The sequence below is a fragment of the Lissotriton helveticus genome, chromosome 7, assembly GCF_964261635.1.
Source record: "Lissotriton helveticus chromosome 7, aLisHel1.1, whole genome shotgun sequence".
Lineage (NCBI taxonomy): Eukaryota > Metazoa > Chordata > Amphibia > Caudata > Salamandridae > Lissotriton > Lissotriton helveticus.
Window position 1 is genome coordinate 1,594,449,740 of NC_136068.1, and position 22,630 is coordinate 1,594,472,369.

The following is a 22,630-nucleotide window of genomic DNA, read 5'->3' on the forward strand; positions in this document are numbered from 1 at the left end:
CAGGCGCAGAGATACTCCTTCGGGAGTTTATTCAAGCGCGTTACAAACCCACAAATAAATAAATAAAATAAATAATGCCTAAAAATGCCCTTACCATCCTATACCCCTACCACGTCTAAACCCTAAAAAATAAAAGATATATATATATATATATATATATATATATATATATATATATATATATTTATATATTTCCTTATCTTACTTACCTTGCAGGGTATAAAGCCATGCGTGGTACAGGCATATGTCTGATAAAGTTATTGTGTGGTAAAGGATGTTTTCCCATTGTACACATCTGTTCCAGGTAATCTGCAAATTGCACACCTGTGTTGCTGGGATCAGATCGACAAACCTCAGAGGTATTTCACAGTCGTAGCGGACCCCTTACGATAGGTTGGGGGAGGGAGGATAGCCCAAAAACATATATTTCTTTAGTGATTCATTCCTCTTAAAAGCTTGCTGGGCAGGTTTGATCTGCTGAAATGTATCTGTTCAAACATCTGGGTGGCGACTCATAAATGCGTGTCAAGTGTTATTCGTCGTCCAGACCAGTGGGTGGGAAGGGAAGCGGATATCCCCTCGGTGTACTATTTAATGTGAATTGCAGATATCCAGTTCTGCAATCTGCCCTCTTTCTTAGTTTGGCCTTTATTTCAGGGTCAGCCTTTAATTCTTTCCCATAAAAGATATCAGAGCAAACGCTTCTTCAGAAGGAAAAATATAATTCCGTGATTACATTGCGACTGTGTCTTCTCCCTGAAAACTCTGGGTACCATTTCTCCTGCCTCATTTCTTCATCCAAGGCATCAGTGTCTTTGGTCTCAGTTTAAATGCTATGCTGTGTGACTGTGAGCCGCAGCTGCCTTCAGCAGTGTAACGCTGCACATGTACCCACAGCCCACCCAGAGGAGACGGTAACACCAGCGCAGCGCTAGATTGGTGTGAAGTCTACTTACTGGTAAACGGCTCCTGTGAGTTCATCTACGTAGCTCCCTGAAACAGAAAAAAGCAGAGTTGAGGCGCACAGCTGGCTTTTCAATCAATAATGCTATCCCTGTCTGCAACGTTATGCCACTTAGCACCTTACCTGTTCAGCACCGGGAAACCCTTTTTGGGTAGCTGTCGCGCTTAATAAGCTTAATTAATAAATAAATAAAATATTGCTTTGAAATGGAATGGTAAAAAAATAAGTAGGCAAATTTAAGAAAGTGCAGGAAACATAGTATGCAAGCAGATTAATAAAAAGAGGGGGTGGCAACTTCAAGGACAGGAGGGGACAGTTTTACAAAGAGACAGAAGATAAAGGTTAGACTTCTATGAGTAGCCACAGACAATTGGAATGGACAAGGTGAGACTTCAGAATACTGAAGAGACCTTCTATGCAACTAAAAACACTAAGGCCCAGATTTACAAAGATTTTGTGTCTGGTTGTGTTACGTTTTTAATGGAAACCGACGCAAAATCCAGCATTTACTCATCAACGCAAATGACGATTTGCATTGGTTTGTAACAAAAAGTAGCCCAACACAGTGAAATGTGCTGCCTTGCATTACCTTGCGTCAAAGAGCTTTCCACGCATGGTGCATTGGCGTTCCTGTTCATCCACTTATGATTTTGACGGAAATCCATATGTACAAAGACTTGTAGACATGGATTTGTGCCAAAATCCTGCTCCTCCCTGATGCGAGCATAGCAAGAAAAAATATCTTTATTTCCTTCCACTGAACAGTCTCATGCAAGGCCCAAAGTTCTATTCCAATTGTTCCTTTTTCACTGAACACATTTTTTCTAGGAATCGTGTACAATGCGTATCTCTAGGTAGGGCTTTGCGAGGTAATTATCTTATTTTATGTTTACCTTACTCAAGCACAAACAGATTGATAACACTCATTTTCTATATTTCCTCAGTTATGGCCCTTGTGGTTTACTATATACATCAGCACAAAAATATTCTTGATCAGTTTTTCACCGCCTACTACGTGATGAGCTTCTGGAGAGATGCAACAATATTTTATTATAATTTTGTCAGACACAAAGTGTGCTTATAGAATTACATTCATTCAAGCATTTAACTAGGTGTCAGTTCTTACTAATCTAAATTCATTTGTTGGTTCATTATCTGCAACGGAAACCGAATAGACTGAAATCACTTTCTGGTCTAATATTCACCTAGGCGTTTATAAGTGTGTTTGAGATGGAAAAATAAAACAAGATGTTCTGTCACATAGGGGGACATTTAGCATGATGCTGTTCTAAATTTGGCAGCGCCATGAGCCGACATTTTCAAAATACCGGGATGCACCGTATTCACAAGAATGTGGCATCCCCTGTGTATCCGCTGGTGCAAAAAAAACTGCCTGGCACCAGTGCAGGCACCTTTCCGCAAGGTTTCAAGGGTTCCTGTGCTGCCCTGTTTATGTGAAGGAAGGAAAACCTTCCTGCACATAATCAGTAATGACGAGTTGCACCTTCTATAGCACACATGGAAAGAGCAAAAAACGAGGATAAATTATAATTTTTCCTCATATTACCATCGGGGAACATCGTATACGACGTGGTTTTTACACCGCGGTGCCTTTACCCCGCAGCTATTACAATGCAAGTCGTTACTACGACTTGCGCTGGATGGCGCTGTGGGATAAGGAATCTTGCAATTTTATATTCCAACACCTTCCCTACTGTTACGGGGACTGGTGTTAGAATATAAAATTATAAGATTCCTAAATCCACGCCCTCCAACGCAAGTCGTTGTAATGACTTGCGTTGTAAGACTTGCGTGGTAAAGGCATGCGTTGTTACAACATGCGTTGTAACAACGTACACCCATTACCATCCTAACACCTGGTATTCCATGGCATTAATTTTTGGTGCTGCCTCAGCCATGTAAGTCTGGGGCAATGTCAAAAAGCAATGGGTGTTGCGTTGGAACGCCCACAGCAACATCCACTGAACGTCCCTTTGCTGCAGAGGACTACGTCAGAAAGGGGCATATTTACAAGGTGGCGTTAAGCCACGCAAAGTGGTTTAGCGCCACCTTGTACATATGGAAACTGCTGCTGTGCCAATTCAGCATCAGAAATAGTGACGCTCCGATGGCGGTGAGGACTTGTAAATATGCCTCATAGTTGTTTCCATACTGACAGGCGCCCCCGCGCCTAGGGGAGGGGCGCCCTTAGTAGCGCCACGGGGCTGAGTCTCCTCCGGGGCCCCTGGCCAAGGAAGGAGGTTGGCTGACTGGGGTGATGTCATTGGAAGGTCTGAGAAATTAAACTTAGAAGAAATGAAACCCAGCAGGCTATTTAAGGCTGTGCCACGGGGTTTTGTTCTCTTTGTCCCCTCTGACTACAGCCTGGATTACAGGAGCGCCGGCGACCACCCACCCACCCGGCAGAAGACCAAGGGTTGCGGAGCGCTGACAGTTAACAACAAAGATGTATGCACAACAATGAAGGTGCAGCCATTCCATGGACCCCAGGAGGGTATAATTTTGTCAGACACAAGGTGTGCTTATAGAATTACATTCATTCAAGCATTTAACTAGGTGTCAGTTCTTACGAATCTAAATTCCTTTATTGGTTCATTATCTGCAACGGAAACCGAATAGACTGAAATCACTTTCTGGTCTAATATTCACCTAGGCGTTTATAAGTGTGTTTGAGATGGAAAAATAAAACAAGATGTTCTGTCACATAGGGGCATATTTAAAATAAAATGTCGGAGCATGATGCTGTGCTAAATTTGGCAGCGCCATGAGCCGACATTTTCAAAATACTGGGTGGCACTGTATTCACAAGAATGTGGCATCCCCTGTATCCGCTGGTGCAAAAAAAGCTGCCTGGCACCAGTGCAGGCACCTTTCCGCAAGGTTTCAAGGGGGCCTGTGCTGCCCTGTTAGTAGTATACAGTGATACCTTTCGTCACCATTAATTTTTTGACAGGGGGAACACTGCCCGGAAGTGACGTAGGAGCCGGAAGACCCGCCCCGGAAGTCCCGCACCGGAAGTCCCGTCCCAGAAGTCCCGCCTCGGAAGTCCCACCCCGGAAGTCCCACCCGGAAGTCCAGCCACTGAGGGTCGGCCCCTGAAGGGCAGCCCCTAAGGGTTAGTACGTGTGTAGTGTGAGTACCCTACACACTGGAATTAATGGATGTGTAGGAGTGTCATAGGTGTAGAGTGATGGTGTGGGGTGCCTAGGGCTAGCTGCAAGGCAGGCAGTAGGGCCTACTAGGGGTGTTTAGGGTTGTGGGATGAATGAGCAGAGACTTACATGTGTGCGCCATGTTTGTTGGGCAAGCCGGGACATGTCCGGGCATGCAGGGACATGTCTAGGCATGTTCAGCGGGTAGTTGCGGCTGCAGGCTGGTGTTGCTTGAGCTGCGGCGATGTCCATCTGTGGAATGGGAGCCCTAGAGTGTTGCTGGGTCTTTTTGGAGGTAGGCCAGCCCCCTAGGAGGCGTGACTGATGCCTAGGGAGTTCCTGAATGGTGGCCTCTGATGTAGGGGCGTAGCCATAGCAGGCCAAGGGCAGGAATTCCATTGGCCCCAGAAGCGGCGTGAAGCTAGACTGTTGGTTTGCAGGGTCAGTAATTTTGCCGCCTAATTTTTAAAAGTCTGGACTGTGAAATGCCAGCAGTTATGAAAATAAAATAAAAATTAAAGGCATGTGTTGTGCAATTATGGCTTCTTTCTACGTGGGAGTAATGTGTTAGGGATGATAAACATGGACAGTGTGTAAACCAGCAGCTGGGGGCCGTGTAACATGCCTGGGCACTGCTTTGTAATGGGGAATTGTGCTGCAGCAAGCCTAGACATGTAGTTTTCCAATGCAATATTTTGCACAGCCTAACTGTAAAGTCTCTGGTGTAAAAGGATGCCAGTTATGAAAAGGAAAATAAATTAAATAAAAAATAAATGAAGACAAGTGTTATGCAAATGTGGCTTCTTTCTCAGAGGGAGTAATGTGTTAGGGGTGATAAACAGGGGCCAGTATGTAAGACAGCTGGGGGCTGTGTAACAGCCCTGTGCATGATTATTTAACAGGTTAATGTGTTGTCACAAACCTAGACTGTAAGGTTGCTGGTGCAACATCATACACAGCCAAAGTTGAAAGTCTCTGATGTAAATGACACTAATTATGAAAAGAAAAAATAACTAAAGTCCAGTGTTATGCAACTGAGTTTTAAAGCCTCTGGTGTAAAATGAAGCCAGTTATGAAAACGAAAATAAATAAAATAAAAAATAAATTAAGACAAGTGTTATGCAAATGTGGCTTCTTTCTCAGAGGGAGTAATGTGTTAGGGGTGATAAAAAGGGGCCAATATGTAAGACAGCTGGGGGCTGTGTAACAGCCCCGTGCATGATTCTTTAACAGGTTAATGTGTTGTCACAAACCTAGACTGTAAGGTTGCTGGTGCAACATCATACACAGCCAAAGTTGAAAGTCTCTGATGTAAATGACACTAATTATGAAAAGAAAAAATAAATAAAGTCCTGTGTTATGCAACTGAGGCTTTAGCTCGACGTGTGAGTGTGGGGACATGGCTGCGAAACATGCCATTCTTATACAGCAGGCGTTAGGGTTCAGCAACATGTACAGGCATATTTTTGTAACGATAAAATATGCTGCCACAGCCCAGAAAGGGTTGGATGGTGCAAGTTCCACAAAAGGTGGCAAACCAACCAGTCATGGAGATGTAACAGGGCGAAAAATGCTGCTGCAGCCCAGAAAGAGCGGGGCGCACCAGAGTTTCATAAGAGCTGCAAAACTAAAATGTAAGTTTGCTGTTGTAACATTTTTAGCGCCTAATTTTAAACCGCCTAAAATACTGCTAAGACACGAAGAGGCTTAGGCTTCTACGTGGGAGTCAGCTGTCAGGGACTGATAAGAACAACCGTCTTGTGAAAGAGTGGCGCGAAATGTGCACGTGGGGCTCTTAGGCGGGGACAGTGCATACGAGGGGCAGTGAAAGCATGACATTATAAAGGCGCTCTTTTACATCTAGGAGTGTGCAGATAAAAAATTGAAATAGGGACGTAACTACACTTGCACTCTGAAATTTGTTGGAGCACCTAATTATATCTTTGCGAGGAAACAGGCTTTGGCAGAAGACTACGGAGTTAACATGGCGCAGAGGGGAAACAGCCACGCTGATGAAGCACACTCTATACTTAATGTAAGTAGCTATGGATTTTGTTTTTATTCTATAAGGCAGTTCTGGTATTTGTTAAAAACTTTAGACAAGGAATAACTGTAAAATAAGCATGTATTAGGTATTATTGTAGTACTATGTCATAGAGACCTAACAGCTTTAAGAGGGTAAAAATTACAAAATAAAACAATGCCTTTTATACACATACCTTAAATGTTGGCGGTCTCCGGCGTCTGCTGTATTACAAGGGGCCAGTTGTGGTAGGTGCACTGGCTGGTGCTCTGCACACTTGTTCTACCCCAGACACTACATTTTATTGACTGATTGCCTTCCCCTGCTGAATCTTCTGGGGGCACACTACTCAGCATACTGATACACGATCTTTACTTAACACAGCTAGCATTCCAGTACTTGTAGTGCTGGCTATTCTCAGTCTCATACTGTTTAGGGGCAGTACAGTAATGTTATTGGGAAATCGACAATGACAATACTTCCTATCAACATTCTATGCATTTTCGCATTCATTTGAGAAGACTATTGATATTTTCAGGGTGAGTGTGCCTTGATGCTCTTAGTCTAGTCCATTTGTATTTACAGAAGCCAGGATACAAAGTGCACATCCGAGGGCTCAGACAACACCATTACATTTAACAATTACAGACATGGCATTACATTCCTCAGCACCCTGCCATTGTATCCCCTTATTTGGCACCGCTGATAGCCCCCTTGTGATTGTCTTCTGTTCAATCCATTGCAGTATTGACAACACTTGTTTATTGTAGTTTTACTGCTTTGAGTCCATGTCTCATGGGTACACAGGTTTTGCTCTCTTGATCTCAGTTGCAAAAAGTTTACTCTGTCGACCATTCTTTGCAGTGGTTAATTTGTAAAAAATAAGTGCTGGGGCTCTTGTCAGGAGGCAGCTTGCACCAGCCCATTTCTACTTTTAGCACCGCCTAAAACAGAACCAACAACCAACCACAAAAGTGGGGAGAGGATGTGGCGTAATGGCCAGAGTTGCTGACTTCGGCACAGGGGAACCTGGTTTGAGCCACGGCATCGGCTCAACATCCTGCGATTCCGGCAAATCACTTAATATCCCTATGTATAAATGAATGTGTCCTTAACTGGTGCTAATGAAAAGCACTGGTGTTGATGATTAAGCGCCAGCTGAGCACTGGACAACAACGGCTCAAATTAAGCACTGATTCTTCTGCTTCTTTGTGCTAGAGCTAAAACATACATGAACCTGTCTATCTGCGGAAGCTATTCCTAAATGAAAGTGCCTTGAAGTACATGTACTGAGGCAGGAGGACAGATCCATACTCCCACACACAGAGTATACTCCTTGTGTTGTACATTCCCAAAGGTGCCATCCAGTGTAGATAGAAAAACACAAACCTCTTTTTGTCCACACCTATATCAAACACAATTACCAACAACTGGTGCCCCAGGTGTTGGAACTAGGAGTGCAGCAGGTGCCACAGCACCCCCAGACCTGGAAGGAGTTAAGAAAGGTGATGGAAAACAGTGAAGCCTTTCAATCTGTGAAATTTTCAAACAGCATTAGCTGTGTGCTCACAAGCAGTGAAAGATCAACGGAAATTAAGGAGAGCCCAGAGAACAAAGGTATGCCACTCTTTTGAGAGGGTGATATCAGATTACTAGAACGAGGCACATGAAAGGTACTAATGTAACCAATAGCTCCTTTTTAAAGTTTGCCAACATCGCAAATAAGAATCATTTGAGTCTTTTAATTGGGAAATGTGGAGACAGACATGTGTTAAAGTAGGGTGCGAAAACAAACCAATCCACTCTGATTTATTAAAGGTCTCTTCTAACTAACTCATTTCTTTAATATTTTTTTTTGACACAATGTATTCACATGGTTCATAATATCGCACCATAATGCAAACTTAACCACATTTTCACTAAAAAAGGTCTCCGACTATCATTCACCCTCTTCCATCCCTTCAGCTCCCCACTTAATACTTTTTGTCATGCTCATTTGATACACTTGCTTGTTCAGTAACAGCAGGATGCTCTTAGAACACCTACAGTTTTAGCGTGCTGAAGCCCCTGGCCAGAATTCTGAATCAGAAAAGTGTTCTAGCATCACTGATGGCTTTTCAGAGCTCATGTGACATTGTTCACCAGATGACCCCTTTCAAGTTCCCTGGGAAGCAGATCCTACGTTGGTTTATGGCGTAGAGCACTACTGCGGATGAGTCTAGACCTTCCATATTCTAGATGCCAGAAGATTTTTGTTTTCCAAATCCTCGTGCAATTAAATGTGTCTCAGACCAAGGTAGACATCCCTCCATCACCATAACGGCCTTTAAAATCTACATAATTAGTGTGTCAAAATAGGACTTTCTATGGTGTATTGAGCCGCAGAAGAAAATGGACTTTTATATCCAGAAAGCGAGGAAGTACACCTGATATTGTGTTAGTAGCAACCGTGTAAATAGGAAAGAACTCTTTGTTATGTTATAGTAGGTGTTTTTATTTAGCCACCCTACACTGTTTACATGGTCTGTTAACACCCTTAAGTGTTATGGCAGTTTGCTCTCCAACAGAAGGTTCATTTATTGGAGAAATCAGACTTGTGTATTCCTGATTTGTTGTCCGTGTGTTTGTGGGGGCTTTGCTCAATTTGCACTGTGGTGGTGTGCCTCTATCCCTGAGCCTCGAATTTGTTGTTTGCCCATTTGTGGATGTAACCAAGCAGATGCCTCTGGGTGAGGGCTGTGTGGTTTGCTATATATTTTTTTATTATACTACAGCTCTGTTTGGCCCAGCAGTGTGAGGTTTTGCTGGAAGAGTTTTGCCATAATAGATAGATGGTTCATACTAGATGTTGAACACCCTCATTTTCTGTGTAAGACTGGTGTCTTTCTGTAACTTGTGTATGGTTTAGACTGATGTGTTGTTGCAGTGGGCGGTGTAGGTTGGTGTGGGGAGTCAAGTGTGGTTTTGGCTATTGTACTACAATGAATTGTATAGTAATTACATTGCAATTTAGTGTGGTAAGAGGGGTGGGGTGCAATATGATAGCCTGCTTGGTATAAAGTGTGGGATGTTGTAATCTGGTATAAGTATTCTTGTATCCGGTGGTGCAATGTGTAGGATGTTGCATTTTGGTGTGGTGTAGATTGGTGTGGTGTACAATAGTGTGGTGTTAGATTTTGTGGTGCTATGTGGCTTATGTGGTATGGTGAACAGGGAGGTGTGTTGTGGTACAGTAGGGTGGGTTGTATACCATAGAATGTGTGGTCCTGTGTGGATGTATTAAGTCACGGAGGATGCTGTGAGGGGCGGTAGCGTGACGGGAAGAGTTTTGCCATAATAGATAGACGGTTTATACTAGATGTTGAACAACCTCATTTTCTGTGTCTGACTTGTGTCTTGCTGTAACTTGTGTAAAGAAGCAGGTTGGTATGGTTTAGACTGATGTGGTGTTGCAGTGGGCGGTGTAGGGTTTTGTGGGGAGTCAAGTGTGGTTTTGGCTATTGTACTACATTGGGTTGTATAGTAATTACATTGCAATTTAGTGTGGTACGGTGAGGTATGGTGTTATGTGGCATTTGGTGATGTGGTACACAGACCTTTAGAGTGAGACATCATATGGTGTGCCAAAATCTGAGAAAGTGTGGCATGGTGTGGTATTGTGTGTGCGAAGAGTGGTGTGGTACTGAGAGATGTGGTGTTGAAAATTGATGATGTGACATGATGGAATATGTTGGTGTATGATATAATATGCTGTAGTGAGGTAGACTCAAGTGGAGTGGTGCAATACGAAATTGTCTTGTGTGGTATGTTGGTGTGTTCGGTGGTGCGGTGTGGTGATATGTACTAAGTGAACTTTGTTGTTGTATAATTCTGCTGTGCTGTGATGTGCAATGTAATTGCTCTTATAGGGATAGTTGTTATATTGAATGGCTTGTGTACTGCTTGGTGTGGTGTAGTCTGATGTGGAACCATAGGGAACAATGGGAGGGGTTGATGGGTGCGGAGCAATATGATACCATGTGATGTGGCTTGGTATAAAGTGTGGGATGTTGTAATCTGGTATAACTATACTTCTATCCGGTGGTGCAATGTGTAGGATGTTGCATTTTGGTGTGGTGTAGATTGGTGTGGTGTACATTAGTGTAGTGTTAGATTTTGTGTTGCTATGTGGCATATGTGGTATGGTGAACAGGGAGGGGTGTTGTGGTACAGTAGGGGGTGTTGTGTTGTACACCATAGAATGTACGGTCCTGTATGGAGTTATGAACTGAACGAGGGTGCTGTGAGGTGCGGCAAAGTGACGGGAAGAGTGTTGCCATAATAGATAGATGGTTTATACTAGATGATGAACACCCTCATTTTCTGTGTCAGACTTGTGTCTTGCTGTAACTTATGTAAAGAAGCAGGTTAGTATGGTTTAGACTGATGTGGTGTTGCAGTGGGTGGTATAGGGTGGTGTGGGGAGTCAAGTGTGGTCTTGGCTATTGTACTACATTGGGTTGTATAGTAATTATATTGCAATTTAGTGTGGTGCGGTGAGGTATGGTGTTATGTGGCATTTGGTGATGTGGTACACAGACCTTCACGGTCACACGTAATGATATGGTGTGCAAAAGTCTGAAAAAGTGTGGCATGGTGTGGTATTGTGTGTGTTCAGAGTGGCATGGTACTGAGAGGTGTAATCTTGAAAAGTGATGATGTGACATGATGGAATATGTTGGTGCATGATATAATGTGCTGTAGTGAGATAGACTGAAGTGGAATAGTGCAATATGAGATTGTCTTGTGTGGTATGTTGGTGTGTTCGGTGGTGCGGTGTGGTGACATGTACTAAGTGAACTTTGTTGTTGTATAGTCCTGCTGTGCTGTAATGTTGCATGTAATTGCTCTTATATGGATATTTGTGGTATTAAATGGCATGTTCATCATACCACATATGCCACATAGCAACACAAAACCTAACACCACACTAATGTACACCACACCAATCTACACCACACCAAATCGTAACATCCTACACATTGCACCACCAGATACAAGTATACTTATAAAAGATTATAACATCCCACACTATACCAAGCCACACCACATGCTATCATATTGCACCCCACGCACCCATCAACCCCTCCCATAGTTCCCTATGGTTCCACATCAGACTACACCACACCATGAAGCATACATGCCATTCAATACCACAACTATCCATATAAGAGCAATTACATTGCACATCACAGCACAGCAGAACTATACAACAACAAAGTTTACTTAGTACATATCACCACACCACACCACCGAACACACCAACATACCACACAAGACAATCTCATATTGCACCACTCCACTTGAGTCTACCTCACTACAGCACATTATATCATGCACCAACATATTCCATCATGTCACGTCACCAATTTTCAGCACCATATCTCTCAGTACCACACCACTCTTAGCACACACAATACCACACCATGCCACACTTTCACAGACTTTGGCACACCATATGACGTCTCACCCTAAAGGTCTGTGTACCACTTCACCAAATGCCACATAACACCATACCTCACCGCACCACACTAAATTGCAATATAATTACTATACAACCCAATGTAGTACAATAGCCAGGACCACACTTGACTCCCCACACCAACCTACACCGCCCACTGCAACAACACATCAGTCTAAACCATACCAACCTGCTTCTTTACACAAGTTACAGCAAGACACAAGTCTTACACAGAAAATGAATGTGTTCAACATCTAGTGTAAACCATCCATCTGTTATGGCAAAACTCTTCCAGCAAAACCTCACACTGCTGGGCCAAACAGAGCTGTAGTATAATATAAAAATATAATGCAAACCACACAGCCCTCACCCAGAGGCATCTGTTTGTTTACATCCACAAAAGGGCAAACAATAAACTCGAGGCTCAGGGATAGAGACACACCACCACAGTGCAAATTGAGCAAAGCCCCCACAAACACACTGACAACAAATCAGGAATACACAAGTCTGATTTCCCCAATAAATTAACCTTCTGTTGGAGAGCAAACTGCCATAACACTTAAGGGTGTTAACAGACCATGTAAACAGTGTAGGGTGGCTAAATAAAAACACCTACCATAACATAACAAAGAGTTCTTTCCTATTTACACGGTTGCTACTAACACAGTATCAGGTTTACTTCCTCGCTTTCTGGATATCAAAGTCCATTTTCTTCTTCGGCTCAATACACCATAGAAAGTCCTATTTTGACACACTAAGTATGTAGATTTTAAAGGTAGTTATGGTGATGGAGGGATGTCTACCTTGGTCTGAGACACTTTTAATTGCACGAGGATTTGGAAAACAAAAATCTTCTGTCATCAAGAATATGGAAGGTCTAGACTCATCCGCAGTAGTGGTCTACGCCATAAACCAACGTAGGATCTGCTTCCCAGGGAACTTGAAAGGGGTCATCTGGTGAACAATGTCACATGAGCTCTGAAAAGCCATCAGTGATGCTAGAACACTTTTCTGATTCAGAATGCTAGCCAGGGGCTTCAGCACACTAACACTATAGGTGTTCGAAGAGCATCCTGCTGTTACTGAACAAGCAAGTGTATTAAATGAGCATGACAAAATGTATTAAGTGGGGAGCTGAAGGGATGGAAGAGGATGAATGATAGTCGGAGACCTTTTTTGGTGAAAATGTGGTTCAGTTTGCATTATGGTGCGATATTATGAAACGTGAATACATTGTGTCAAATTTTTTTTTTTTAAATATTAAAGAAATGAGTTAGTTAGAAGAGGCCATTAATAAATCAGAGTGTTTTTAGCCATGCATGCACGCAAGGGTAAAATAATTTGTGGATTGGTTTGTTTTCGCACCCTACTTTAACAGAAGTCTGTCTCCACATTTCCCAATTAAAAGACTCAAATGATTCTTATTTGCGATGTTGGCAAACTTTAAAAAGGAGCTATTGGTTACATTAGTACCTTTCATGTGCCTCGTTCTTGTAATCTGATATCACCCTCTCATAAGAGTGGCATACCTTTGTTCTCTGGGCTTTCCTTAATTTCCGTTGATCTTTCACTGCTTTTGAGCACACAGCTAATGCTGTTTGAAAATTTCACAGATTGAAAGGCTTCACTGTTTTCCATCACCTTTCTTAAATCCTTCCAGGTCTGGGAATGCTGTAGCACCTGCTGCACCCCTAGTTCCAACACCCGGGGCGCCAGTTGTTGGTAATTGTGAGTGATATAGGTGTGGACAAAAAGAGGTTTGTGTTGTTTCTATCTACACTGGATGGCACCTTTGGGAATGTACAACACAAGGAGTATACTCTGTGCATGGGAGTATGGATCTGTCCTCCTGCCTCAGTACATGTACTTCAAGGCACTTTCATTTAGGAATAGCTTCCACAGATAGACAGGTTCATCTATGTTTTAGCTCTAGCACAAAGAAGCAGAAGAATCAGTGCTTAATTTGAGCCGTTGCTTTCCAGTTCTCAGCCGGCGCTTAATCATCAACACCAGTGCTTTTCATTAGCACCAGTTAAGGACACATTCATTTATGCATAGGTATATTAAGCAAATTGTCCGGAATTGCAGGATGTTGAGCCGATGCCGTGGCTCAAACCTGGTTCCCCTGTGCCGAAGTCAGCAACTCTGGCCATTACGCCACATCCTCTCCCCACTTTCGTGGTTGGTAGTTGATTCTGTTTTAGGCGGTGCTAAAAGTAGAAATGGGCTGGTGCAAGCTGCCTCCTGACAAGAGCCCCAGCACTTATTTTTTACAAATTAACCACTGAAAAGAATGGTCGACAGAGTACAATTTTTGCAACTGAGATCAAGAGAGCAAAACCTGTGTATCCATGAGACATGGACTCAAAGCAGTAAAACTACAATAAGGTGTTGTCAATACTGCAATGGATTGAACAGAAGACAATCACGAGGAGGCTATCAGCTGTACCAAATAAGGGGATACAATGGCAGGGTGCTGAGGAATGTAATGCCATGTCTGTAATTGTTAAATGCAATGGTGATGTCTGAGCCCTCGGATGTGCACTTTGTATCCTGGCTTCTGTAAATACAAATGGACTAGACTAAGAGCATCATGGCACACTCACCCTGAAAACATCAATAGTCTTCTCAAATGAATGCAAAAATGCATAGAATGTTGATAGGAAGTATTGTCATTGTCGATTTCCCAATAACATTACTGTACTGCCCCTAAACAGTATGAGACTGAGAATAGCCAGCACTACAAGTACTGGAATGCTAGCTGTGTTAAGTAAAGATTGTGTATCAGTATGCTGAGGAGTGTGCTCCCAGAAGATGCAGCAGGAGAAGGCAATCAGTCAATAAAATGTAGTGTCTGGGGTAGAACAAGTGCGCAGAACAGCAGTCAGTGCACCTACCACAACTGGCCCCTTGTAATACAGCAGACACCGGAGACCACCAACATTTAAGGTATGTGTATAAAAGGCATTGTTTTATTTTGTAATTTTTACTCTCTTAAAGCTGTTAGGTCTCTATGACATAGTACTACAATAATACCTATATGCATGCTTATTTTACAGTTATTCCTTGTCTAAAGTTTTTAACAAATACCAGAACTGCCTTATAGAATAAAAACAAAATCCATAGCTACTTACATTAAGTATAGAGTGTGCTTCATCAGCGTGGCTGTTTCCCCTCTGCGCCATGTTAACTCTGTAGTCTTCTGCCAAAGCCTGTTTCCTCGCCTAGATATAATTAGGTGCTCCAACAAATTTCAGAGTGCAAGTGTAGTTACGTCCCTATTTCAATTTTTTCTGTGCACTCTCCTAGATGTAAAAGAGCGCCTTTAAAATGTCATACTTTCACTGCCCCTCGTATCCACTGTCCCACCTAAGAGCCCCATGTGCACATTTCGCGCCACTCTTTCACAAGACGGTCGTTCTTATCAGTCCCTGACAGCTGACTCCCATGTAGAAGCCTCTTCGTGTCTTATCAGTCTTTTTGGCGGTTTAAAATTAGGCGCTGAAAATTTTACACCAGCAAACTTACATTTTAGTTTTGCAGCTCTTATGAAACTCTGGTTCGTCCCGCTCTTTCTGGGCTGCAGCAGCATTTTTATTTCGCCCTGTTACATCTCCATGACTGGTTGGTTTGCCGCCTTTTGTGGAACTTGCACCATCCAACCCTTTCTGGGCTGTGGCAGCATATTTTACCGTTACGAAAATATGCCTGTACATGTTGCTGAACCCTAATGCCTGCTGTATAAGAATGGCATGTTTCGCAGCCATGTCCCCACACTCACACGTCGAGCTAAAGACTCAGTTGCATAACACAGGACTTTATTTATTTTTTCTTTTCATAATTAGTGTCATTTACATCAGAGACTTTCAACTTTGGCTGTGTATGATGTTGCACCAGCGACCTTACCGTCTAGGTTTGTGACAACACATTAACCTGTTAAAGAATCATGCACGGAGCTGTTACACAGCCCCCAACTGTCTTACATACTGGCCCCTGTTTATCACCCCTAACACATTACTCCCTCTGAGAAAGAAGCCACATTTGCATAATACTTGTCTTCATTTCTTTTTTATTTTATTTATTTTCGTTTTCATAACTGCATCATTTTACACCAGAGACTTTAAAACTCAGTTGCATAACACTGGACTTTATTTTTTTTCTTTCTTTTAATAATTAGTGTCATTTACATCAGAGACTTTCAACTTTGGCGGTGTATGATGTTGCACCAGCAACCTCACAGTCTAGGTTTGTGACAACACATTAACCTGTTAAAGAATCATGCACGGGGCTGTTACACAGCCCTAGTTGTCTTACATACTGGTCCCTGTTTATCACCCCTAACACATTACTCCCTCTGAGAAAGAAGCCACATTTGCATAACACTTGTCTTCATTTATTTTTTAGGTTTTGCCTGCAAGTGCGCACGTAGTGCGCATGCGCTAAAAACCTCTTGAGTTCTATGTGGGATTGATGACCCGCCTCTGTCTCTCATTGGCTAGCTCCATAAATGGAGGCTAGCCATTGGGAGACAGAGGCTGTCAATCACGCTTTCTCGGGAAAACGCGATTCGGGGGCGTTTCTCGGGCTTTTTTAAGCCCTGCCCCTTTGTCCCGGGCCGCGCTGTGATTGGCTGCCGGCCCGGGACACCCCCGTGACGTCATTCCCGGGCCGCGCTGTGATTGGCTGCCAGCCCGGGACCAGACTTGTTTTTCTTTGGCGGAGTTTTTTTGTTTGTTTTCGTCGCCATGTTTTTTTCATTCAGGACACCAAACGAGTGCTGCGCCCTCGCTGCTCTTCTGTGGCTGTCCGTTCCCGCCCGCCCCTCCCGCTTCCGTGTCTTTCCTGCCCCCCCCTTCCGTGTCTTTCCCGCCCCCCCTTCCGTGTCTTTCCCCCCCTTCCGTGTCTTTCCCACCCCCCCTCCCGCTTCCGTGTCTTTCCCGCGCCCCCCCCGCTTCCGTGCCTTTCCTTGTTGGCTTTTGGCTACGTCATGCTACGTCAGCCAAAAGCCGGGAACGCCCCCGAATCTGGTCATGCCGGCCCGCAAGCAAGCCGGAAGTCCCGCCGCCGCTTGTTCTTTGCCAGGGGAAAAGTGCCCGGGAGAAAGGAGTGCGGCCGCCAGCGAGGCCCCGTGCAGGAGAGCCCCGCCCTTGGTGAGTGCATTCAGGATTAGGTGGTAGCAATGGATCGACGGGAGGGGGCGGGGTGGATGCTGCAGCTTGCGCGCTGCGTGATGGCAGTCTCGAGATCCGCCTGTTCTGTCACACTTTCCAGTAGTTGAATTAAGCCAAGGCCCTGCACTGGGAGGCTTCCTGCTCGACTTCGTGCTTCGAAGGCAGGACGGGAACAGACTCCGCGAAAAGAGAAACTCTTCACTAGTGGGGCTTTCTTTGTGATCAAAGAGAGCACCAGGGGGTTCTGGGGCTTCCTGCGCAGCACTTACCTCTGTGCCGCGCGCCTGGACCGGCCTTTGTGCTTGTGGCTGCAGGGCCCAGCCGGAGGGTTTCCTGCTCAGCACTTCCCTCTGTCTCGCGGCACACAGAGCCACGCTACTGCTGGAGGCCCCGGGCCGAGCCCAACTGGAAGCATGTGTTAAACTCGTGCATCCCGCCTTCGCCCAGCCTGCTGCTCACCCCGCCGCCTCCATGGCCCAGCTGCGCTGTGTTTACTTCCACCTCTTTTCCTCACCCCTCGCCTGTTTGTTTGTTGCTTTCCTATGGCCCGTTCTGCCACTTCCCGCCGCCTGCTTTCGTCATTTTCTTTTTACCCTACTGCATTTTCTAGAAACCCCCCTCCCTTTCTCCACCCTGCCCATCCCTTTCTCTGCCACTCGCACCCGTTCTCTGTCGCAGTCCCTCATTTTCTTTGCTCTGTCCCTCTCGGCTCACCAGCCCTCCTTTACCTCCCCTCTTTCTTGGTTTGTGTGGTCCTTTTCCTCTTACGCTCTAAAATCCTCGCCACCTTTCTATACCCATCTGCCCGTTACGTCACCAAGTTCTGTTTTGCTTGTTTTCTCTCCTCATGTTAGTCCCATTTTCTTTCTCTCTCATGCCTCTCACTGCCTTCCCTTTTTCGTCCACTTTCTCTCTCATCATTTCTAGCTTCTCTTGGTCCCTTCGCTCTCTGCCCCCACAGCCTCATCTCTCTCCTCTCGCCCGTGATAGCCCCTGGCCTTGAATAAAGACTTCACACCTGTTCGGAGCTGTGAAGCAAACATTTCTCTGGGGTTTGTGTTGTGGGAGGCATGTCAGACAGCACGGGTGCTGGGCCTCTCTCCCGAGAGCGATGCTTTGTGCCAAGCCGCACGAGGTCTGTGCCACGAGAGCAGGGGAAGCCGCAGAACAGCGAGCCAGCCTGCCCCAGACAGACCAGAGCAGCATGAGTGATGTGCCCTCCTTCCCACAGCTAGGCCAAGCTGCACGGAGCTGTACCCACGTGGCTGGGAGCTGTGTTCGGCTGAATAAGACGTGTCTGTTTCACAAGCACCATGACTCAGACGGAGAATTGAGCCTTGATAGGGGGTACCAGAACGGCGCCAACTTCCTGAGAGTTTTACCAAAATAGTTAAAAGTGTAGCCATGATATCCCAGAGGCAGCCTCGGATTGGGATCACAATTAGTCCCCGGAATTTCCCCAAAAAATGCGCCACCATCTGGTTAGTCTAATTAGCTTTATTCAGTGTGAACACATCACAAAGGCACTGACTAGAGCAATGCCCTTAAGCACCAGTCACATTGAACATTTCAAATGTATTTTTATTTTAGGGAAACTAATTTTACTTTAGGGAAGATAAAATGATTTATCCATAATCACAGGATGTTGAGCTGATGCCAGGACTTGAACATAGTTCCAACGTTTGCAGCTCTGACCATAACGTGGAGTATGAGATTTTGTATGACTTTCAACATTCTCAGTTGATTTTAAAATGTTCTTTGGTTGGTCAATTGCCATCTGAAATGTGTTGACAGTGGTGAGGTTTCTTGGATTTTTCATACTTCATTTATACATTTCGTACTGTTGCTGCTTGCCTACCAGATAGCTTTTAGCTGTCTGTAGGCCAAAGACTTATGTGTACCATGCCAGAAACCTACAGTGGGCTTACAGCTTTGCTATTGCGTACCATAGTTTGGCTTTGTTATTACTCTTGCTTGCTTCTTAATGGATGGCTTGTCTTCTTGTGTTTGTCCCTTCTCTGAAGCATTGCCTCTTTGCTCTTTTTACCACTCTTTTGATTGGCTACTTCTATTCTTCCGCTGCACACATTTAGGTAGCTAAATTGTTTCTTGAGCCCCTCCATGCTCTCTCCCTTATGTGCTTCTCCCCCCAAAGGCCTGCCACACATGCTTCGTGTTGCTCTCTACTCCCCCATCTTCTCTTTCCCTCATGTGCAACTGTTTCCATAATTCCAGCTTCATCATCTCTCTACTTGCTTTCACTCTGGTGTGCTATTCTTCGTGTCTATATATCACTACGTGTTCCTCTCTTCTTTCCAGCCCCACCATTTTATTTATTTTTTATTCAAACCCCCGCCCCCTGGCTGCGCTTGCTTCCCTGCCCCCTCGCTGTGCTTGCTCTCCTAGGTGTGTGTGTCTCTGGGTGTGTGTGTGTGTTAGTAATTGCTGTCTGCTGAGCTCGTCCAGTAGGGTACAATATGTCTTACATTTGCGAGAGATTAAGCTGTTGGCAATGTAAATGACAATGCCATTTATTTATGTTAAAAAAACATAAATAAAAATAATGTCAAGAGCAATGCCAATAGCTCTAACTTTAACAAAGGCGAAACCATTGCATTGTAAATGCTTGTTATTTTATTGCAGAGGACTACGTCAGAAAGGGGCATATTTACAAGGTGGCGTTAAGCCACGCAAAGTGGTTTAGCTCCACCTTGTAAATATAGAAACTGCTGCTGTGCCAGTTCAGCATCAAAAATAGTGACGCTCCGATGGCGGTGAGGGCTTGTAAATAAGCCCCATAGTTGTTTCCATACTGTTTATCCACTATTCAGTTGGCTGGGCATTTCTTGTCTCCATCGGAGTTTACATTTCATGATATTGCTATTCGAAGAGCACACACTTCTTCCTCAATAATACATTTGCTCACATTTCTTGGTATAACTTTAGCAGACTAGCAGGAAATTCCACGTTCTGCTTTTTCTCTCCTGAGCTTGTTGACTTTCAATTAGTAATTTCCTTAAAGATCAGGTCTTTGTTTTTTGCCTCGATGTTTGCTTGACATTTGGGTTCGAGTTCGAGATTTTGAATGAATTCCTTTCCAGACTGTGCTGCCTCGTCTCATGTTGAGTGATCTGTATGGAGGCTGCCGGAGAGGCCAGGCCATGGCTGACCTCTCCCCAGACACAGATATGATCCACTTTGGTTGAAGACCAACGCGAGAGAATCCACCCTGGTACACTGATCGAACTCCCTGATGCCCTGAACTCCACTCAGGGCTTCAGACCGGGCATCTCTCATTCAGGGATTAGGACATTGTTGATTTAAGGCAATGCGAGGCGGTGGCTGGTGGCAGAAACATTAGGAGCAGGCTGCGCATGCAAACTGTAGACATATCCCTGGCAGAACAGATGCCAAGCAGGGGGGGGGGGCAACGGAGTCAGAAGAGTGAAATGAAAAAACATGGAAATAAAACAAATGCAAACTACACTCACGAACGTTTGCATAATGATTCCTTCTTTGTGTGTTGGGGCTGAGTCCTGGCAGTGTTTGATGTAAACAGCGCATTGTCTCCCATATTTGGAGGCGGCTTGTTATCACATTACAAGCTCAGACGTGTTCAGGGACTGGTCCTTTGTGTCTTGTTTGTGTGGGGGTAACCCGAGCAGGGCCGCCGCCCCTCACTGCCCGCTCCCTCTGTCCACCCGCGCGCGGTATGTGGACCTGCCCTTGAGCATGGATGTCACCTCTGGGGCCCACTGGAGGTGTGAAGGGCTCGTGGCGACCCTGTGCTGTTCAACACAAGACTTACACGGATCCCTTCGACACTTTCGGGCCCGGGGAGGTATAATGTTGAGTGACAAAAAAGTTCTCATCTCTCTGTACCAAGAAAGTGCGGCTGAGGACTGAGCCCTCAATCACAAAGCTTTTTTTTACGAGTTGTTGTGACTCACTTCTAATATTTTTATTACACCTTAATTGTCCAGATTTTTATTTATTGTTTTATTTCTGTATTATTTGTAAAGCGTATGACAGGCAAAAGTCAGCCCAGAGCTAAACACACCTGACACACTGAGAAATTGTAACTTGAACAGAATGTCTGAAGCATATTTCTGCAGGTCAGAGAGCGAGGAACCTGGCGAAGCTGTAGGGGGGAGAGAGAGAGGTCCAATTGTAGGTACCGCGGTAGCAAAGCTTGGTGACACGTGCTTGTCTTTAGTAGAAGAACAGATGGTCCTTACACATGGGCACTTGTAAAGCAGAAGCCAGTGCGGTCTCCACAGAGGGCCTGCATTCGGAGCCCTTGGAGGCAGCTTGAGCAGAAGATAAGCTGCAGGATTCTGGATTCAGTCCAGTGGATGGACGGTGGGGAGGGGAGGCCCAAATACAATGCAATAGCACTATGAACCCATGAGCCTGCTACAGCATGAAGAAGATTGCAATGAGCATTCTCTAGTAAGATGGGGGGCTCTTCCACACACATGTTCTATCAACAGACGTGTCTTACTCCTATCTTAGGAGGGAATTGCACCTGCATGTCCGGGCCTGATTCATAAAGCATTGTCTGGGCATGGGTATGCCTTACTCCAGGTGTAGATGTAGCTAACATATATTTATAGGAGTAAGAAACCTTGGCTTAAGGAAAAAAATGACAAAACATTTCTGCTGTTGAATGAGCCTGTTTAACTACTGAATATATGAATGAGTGATTTACACCTAAACCTGGAGCAGGACAAAGGAATGCCCGGGTTTATCAATCCGGCCTAGGCATTTAGGCGTGGGTGACTTGTAACCAGAAATAAGGCAGCATGGTCATGGAAATATTTGGTGAATTGGTGTAGGCTAGACCTGCGCGAGGTGCCTTGCCCAGATGTGGGGCAGATCTGCATCCAGATGTGTCCTTTGCCCTAGAGCAGACACCGAAAGAACTGCTATAGTATACAATGGTGAGGGGGCATCCCTCAAAGACACCCCCGAGTACCTGTTAGGGATAAAACTGGCAGTGCGCTGCACTCATGCACAGAGCTGCGGGCTCTCTCTAAGGCCCAAAACTCAAATTAATAAAAGATGTGGTTGTGAGGACTCTTCCTAGCAAAACACCCACAAATGTAGATGTTGTATGTTGACATCAGGATCCTTCTAGACAAAGGCGAGACGGCGGCCCTCATCCTCATGGATCTCTCTGCCGCCTTCGACACCATCTGCCACCACACACTACGCACGCGGCTCCAAGACGCAGGGATCGGGAGAAGACCCTGGACTGGACCACCTCCTTCCTCTCCGGCAGAACTCAGAGAGTCCGCCTCCCCCCGTTCCGGTCCGAGGCCTCCGAGATCATCTCCGGCGTTCCTCAAGGATCCTCCCTCAGCCCGACGCTGTTCAACGTATACATGGCACCACTAGCACGCATTGCCCGACAGCACAACCTCAACATAATCTCCTACGCCGACGACGCGCAGCTTATCCTCTCCCTCACCAAGGACCCTCTCACAGCCAAATCCAACCTCCACCAGGGGATGAAGGCAATCCCCGACTGGATGAAGGAAAGCCGACTCAAGCTGAACACAGACAAGACGGAGATCCTCAAACCATGAGTCAGCATGGGATGACTCATGGTGGCCCACAGCACTGGGGCCCCCCACCGACTACGCACGCAACCTGGGAATCATCCTCTACTCAAAACTCACCATGACCAAACAAGTCAACGCAGTCTACTCCGCCTGCTTCAACAACTTCCGCATGCTCCTCAAGATCTACAGATGGATCCCGACAAACACGAGGACAACAGTCACCCAGGCCCTA

At 45.1% G+C, this 22,630-nt stretch overlaps 1 protein-coding gene across 1 annotated transcript in view; it reads right to left on the bottom strand.

Annotated features, from left to right (window-relative positions):
* Positions 1-22,630, bottom strand: part of LOC144770558 (uncharacterized) — a 129,459-nt gene that overhangs the window by 20,063 nt on the left and 86,766 nt on the right. The window contains exon 5 of the mRNA XM_078655170.1: positions 957-993. Within this exon, the coding sequence (XP_078511296.1) occupies positions 957-993 (37 nt within the window). The remainder of the gene's footprint in view (positions 1-956; positions 994-22,630) is intronic.